The sequence below is a fragment of the Montipora foliosa genome, chromosome 5, assembly GCF_036669935.1.
Source record: "Montipora foliosa isolate CH-2021 chromosome 5, ASM3666993v2, whole genome shotgun sequence".
Taxonomy (NCBI): Eukaryota; Metazoa; Cnidaria; class Anthozoa; order Scleractinia; family Acroporidae; genus Montipora; species Montipora foliosa.
This window is the reverse complement of record NC_090873.1, coordinates 3,995,327-4,000,326: the sequence shown is the minus strand read 5'-3', so window position 1 is coordinate 4,000,326 and position 5,000 is coordinate 3,995,327. Positions and strand designations below refer to the sequence as shown.

The 5,000-nt window shown below is 45.2% G+C and overlaps 1 protein-coding gene across 1 annotated transcript in view; it reads right to left on the bottom strand.

The window, feature by feature from the left end:
* The window catches only part of LOC138003418 (protein argonaute-2-like), a 56,887-nt gene that overhangs the window by 47,233 nt on the left and 4,654 nt on the right, over nt 1-5,000 (bottom strand). Inside the window, exons 5-6 of the mRNA XM_068849479.1 lie at nt 4,405-4,717; nt 1,268-1,451 (exon numbers count right to left, since the gene is read on the bottom strand). Of these exons, the coding sequence (XP_068705580.1) occupies nt 1,268-1,451; nt 4,405-4,717 (497 nt within the window). The remainder of the gene's footprint in view (nt 1-1,267; nt 1,452-4,404; nt 4,718-5,000) is intronic.

Sequence of the window (5,000 nt, the reverse complement as noted above, 5' to 3'; positions counted from 1 at the left end):
GTTGTCAAGAGGAAACAAATTCGATTGAAGTCTTGCTTTGCTTGCGACGCAAGCAAAAGCAAAAGCTTAAACGCAAGCACAAGAGATTCGTGTTAAGTAAAAATGAACCATAACGCAAGCACAAGAACACTACGCAGAAACAAAGATCCACTATCAAACGGAAACAAAGATCCACTATCCACCACTGCACCCCCCCCCCCCCCCCCCCGGGGTGCAGGGATGGCGCAGTGGTGAGAGCACTCGCCTCCCACCAATGTGGCCCGGGTTCTATTCCCGGACTCGGCGTCATATGTGGGTTGAGTTTGTTGGTTCTCTACTCTGCACCGAGAGGTTTTCTCCGGGCACTCCGGTTTCCCCTCTCCTCAAAAACCAACATTTGACTTGATTTACTTTCATTGTTCATTTCAGTTTACAGTGTCCTCAAATAGCGCTCCAGCGCTAGAACGACTAGGCACTTAATAAAGTTCCTTTCCTTTCCTTTCCTATTTACAACGCGGCGCTGCGCGGAGTGGAATCTGTAGCGGGTCTTTTTCATCGCACGAACATAACAGATTGTGTTGTGCTTAAGCGCCCATGTTCTCAGGAGAACTTTCATTCTTTTACGACAAACAGCGGGCTACAATATGCCCTCTCCAGACGCGGATCCAGGATTTTGAAATGGGAAAGTAAAGGAACTTTATTTAAGTGTCTAGTCGTTCTAGCGCTGGAGCGCTAATTGGGGACACCGTAAACTGAAATGAACAATGAAAGTAAATCAAGTCAAATGTTGGTTTTTGAGGAGAGGGGAAAACCAGAGAGCCCGGAGAAAACCTCTCGGTGCAGAGTAGAGAACCAACAAACTCAACCCACATATGACGCCGAGTCCGAGAATCGAACCCGGGCCTTATGGTGGGAGGCGAGTGCTCTCACCACTGCGCCATCCCTGCACCCCGGGGGGTGAATTTTTGTAATAATGCCGGTAATAGAACCAAAGCCTGGTTGAGGTGTTTGAGGTCTGTGCATCAGCATGATTGAGAGAGGCTCAGAAAAAGGGGGGGGGGGGGGGGTGAAAATTCACCCATTTCACCACCCCTGGATCCGCGCCTGCTATCACGAAAACCCGATGCTACCTATACAGATCTCTCCAAATGTTGTCATTGTTGATGAAAACTATTGTTTTCTGTCATAGCATCTTTCCTTTGGCTCTCTATAAACAGTCCCACTAAGACTGTCGTTAGTCTGAGTGAAAAACAGCCTTAAGATAAAACTGCTAGTTTTCGTGTCTTACCAGATTTAAAATCTCGTTTTCGCGGTCCGGGGCTATCTTCGCAGTCGCTCGAATCATTTTGGCAGTCTGCTGATCGGATAGTCTCTTTATACACCGCTGACCAGCGACAAGATTGCAGACTTCCACCGGTAGGTAGGTATGCTTTTGTTCCTGTCCGACTTGAAGGCATGGAAGGTGTGGGTATCTGCGGGAACCAATATGCAAGTCAAGACAACATATTGTGCCTGAGATCAATTTCAAACGCACGACAAATGCGGGTGAAGATGAGATGAATTAATAATCGGCCTTTGAACAGTTTAAGCATTACGTTCATGAAAACATGCTGAGAAAATTCGAAAGGTTCCAACACTCCGGACTCAAACTCTTATTGCACTACACTGACCGCCGACCAATTAGCTCAGTTGTTTGAGTATCTGATTAGCGTGCAGGAGATCTTGAATTCGACCCTGGCCAGACCAACACTCAGGGTCTTTACTGCGATTTTCATAAATCTGCGGAATCTCACCTTCAAGCCCTAAGCGCCAGACTGCGTTTCAGCTTCCATCAATCAAATTTCCGAACATAGTCGTTTAGTTTCTAGATCGAATACCATTATGATATTTTCCTAGAGGTTCTTCAGCAAAAATATTCATATAGATTCCATCGCTTCAGTTCCATCGGCGAACGAATCTACCGTGGAAACCAAGGATGATGATTGGCAATTATGTCACGCATTAATTTATTTTGGGCATCCGTGGTTTCGGGTCAACTCTCGGCTTGGCGTCAGAAGTTTGATTGATGGAAGCCAAAATGCAGGTTGGCCGTTGGCGCTTGAAGATGAGATTCCACAGAATTATAAAAATCGCAGTAAACTAACCGAGGAGAAAGTGCTGCACGTGGTTAGACTCTCAATTCTTTTCGGGTGAGGACTATAAACCATAGGCCCTGTCTGACAATCCTTGTTCATAAACTCTGTGGGAAACTAAGACACTGCGAAAAGAGCAGGATACGGCGTTCCCGGTGTTGTGGTCTGCTCTGAATTCTCCGGCAAAATGTGGCAAGCTTGTCTCAAAAAGGCTTATGGTACAATACAATACAATGCATATTTAATTGACCACTCCCCTTAGGGGCTTTTCAGGGCCAATGAAACACAATGAACAAAACGACAGAACAGAACAACGACAACAACTGTTAAGAATCCCAACTGGCCGGAGGCAAACCAGTTGGCTATTTACACGTGCAGCCGAGAAGTTAAACCAGGGGCTACCAAACTTACACACAACTATTGCACTTCTAGCTTGTCTCCTTGGAATTATAATTCTTTATTCATCGCTTTTCTTTTTTCTTGTAAATATATATTTTGGTGTGAGTTTGTGGGAGGCGCGGTGGCCTCATGGTTAGTGTGCTCGACTCCGGCGCGAATTGTCCGGGTTCGGGTCCTGGCCGAGAACATTGTGTTGTGTTCTTGGGCAAGGCACTTTACTCCCACGGTGCCTCTCTCCATCCAGGTGTATAAATGGGTACCGGCGAAATGCTGGGGGTAACCCTGCGATGGACTGGCATCCCTCCAGGGGGGAGTAGAAATACTCCTAGTCGCTTCATGCCATGGAAACCGGGAAAAGCTCCAGCCTGATGGGCCACTTGGCTCGTATGCAGACTTTACCTTTTTCGTGAGTTTAGAATTACTGATTCTCACTTGAGTATTACACTAGGGAAGTTTGGTGACAGAGTTTCAGCGTTAAAGTTACCATGTTGTCAAGGGCAACTTGCTTCGTTTCCAAGAGCAACTTTTAGGGCGTTGACGTCATAAGCGATAAAGCCCGCCAAAATCTACGAATGGTAACGGTTAAGCTCAAACTGGTGACCAGTGAAATGGCGTCAAACCCCAAAGTTACCCTTGGAAACGAAGCAAGTTGCCCTTGACAACATGGTAACTTTCACACTCAACTGAGAATCGTAGTAAAAAAATTGAATTGGTTAGAGCGGGTCTTGCACCCGGAAACTCCGGATCGCAAGGTAAGCGCCCTAACAACAGGACCACACTGCCTCAGTGTAAGACGCCGCCTAGGTGCTTTGGCATGTACATTTTGTTGAAGTTGACACACAACACCGGCAGTTCCGTGCCCTAATCTCCGGGAACATTGGATCGGTTTTTTATAGACACGGGAGTCTATAAAAAAAGTCCGTGGAATTTTGATGAACTTGATGGTCCTTAGTCGAGAAGACTTGGAAGTCTAACCATTTACAAATGAAATAACAAAGGTAAATTAAGCACTTTCTCCTATTTTAAAACCCTGGTTGTTGGTCCTATCGGGGCACGACGAGGGCGCGATGGGATCTCGAACCCTATCGGACTACGCGAGGTAGTCCGATGCCCAACCAACCGGGCCACCGTTGCAATGTGGCTACATTAGAGAGCTTTAGCCGTTTGACGTAAAATGGAGAGAAGGTTGTGACTTCTCGTGACCCACGGCAACTCGAGTATTTAGTTACTAGAAAGCAAAAACAAAAACTCGGAGTCGTTTTAAACATTCTTTGTAGAAAAAGACGCTATATAAAATGAAATTCCTTACCCGTTTCGATGAAGCTGTTTTGTCGGTCAATAGAGAGTCAACGTGAGTTCATGAAGAAAATTGCGGCGAGGAGTCAGTTACGAACTATCTATAACCATGAAACCTAATTTTCCCTCCTTTGGCATACCGAAAAATGGTTTTGGGGTACTTCTTTTCCGCAAACAACTTCTTATGTAGAAGAAAATTTCACGTAAACGGCCTAAAACGCGAAAATGGCTACTTTCACGTAGAAACGGCGAGCGGCAGCCGGCAAACGTAGAAAATGGCGGGAAAATCATGGTCACGTGGTCACTTTTGCCGTTCGCGTTTTAAGTAAACGTGATGGTTTTGAGATGCGGACGGCAACCGGAAGTGAATTGTTCTCCCTTTTAAATTGTCTTCACACAACCACATTTATATCGCTAAGTATCTTTAATGAACACTATTAGAGACCTAAGTATAATAATCTGGGAGCGACCGCTATCCCGCCGAGCGAAATATTCACCTCCGGTTGCCATCCACGTCTCAAAAACGAGTGTGCTTAAGCTCCCTAATATCTCTATTGTATTACAACAGAGGTATTTTTAAAAATTTAAGTGAACCTACTGTAGTCTCCTTGAATGCTTTTCCTGGAAATATTTAGCGACAGTTATCTCCTGTAGCTGCTCTGTCTCCATCTGCTTGAGCGGAAATTTCAAGGAATGCGCTGGCAGCTTCGTCACATTTATCACTCTGTATTTTCTTTTCATGGTGCCACAGTGAGTTATCTCAACCTTGAGACCTTTGATCTCTTTGCTGAACTTCATTCTCTCTGCATCTGCCAAGGGCCTACCTTGCTGAAGATCCTGTTGCGATTTTCGAAGGACCTCGCACATGAACTCCACGACGGGTTGGCATTTGTAAAATGCTGTTGCCGACACTACAAGAAAAATGATAATAGTGATATGAAAAACAACATTTAGACACAAATAAAATCTAGCCTTCCAGCGCTGGAGCACTATATTGGGAACACTGACCGAAATGATATATAAAATGAACTGCGCATATGAAAGCAAGTAAAGTTATGATCTTCGCAGTAACTGTTATGAACGAAATTTAAGCAATTTCGTAGAGAAGCCTGAAAAATTCATGTTTTCAACGTGGTTTGAACCCGTGACCTCGCGATGTCGGTCCGACGCTCTGGCTATGAAGCCACTGATGTT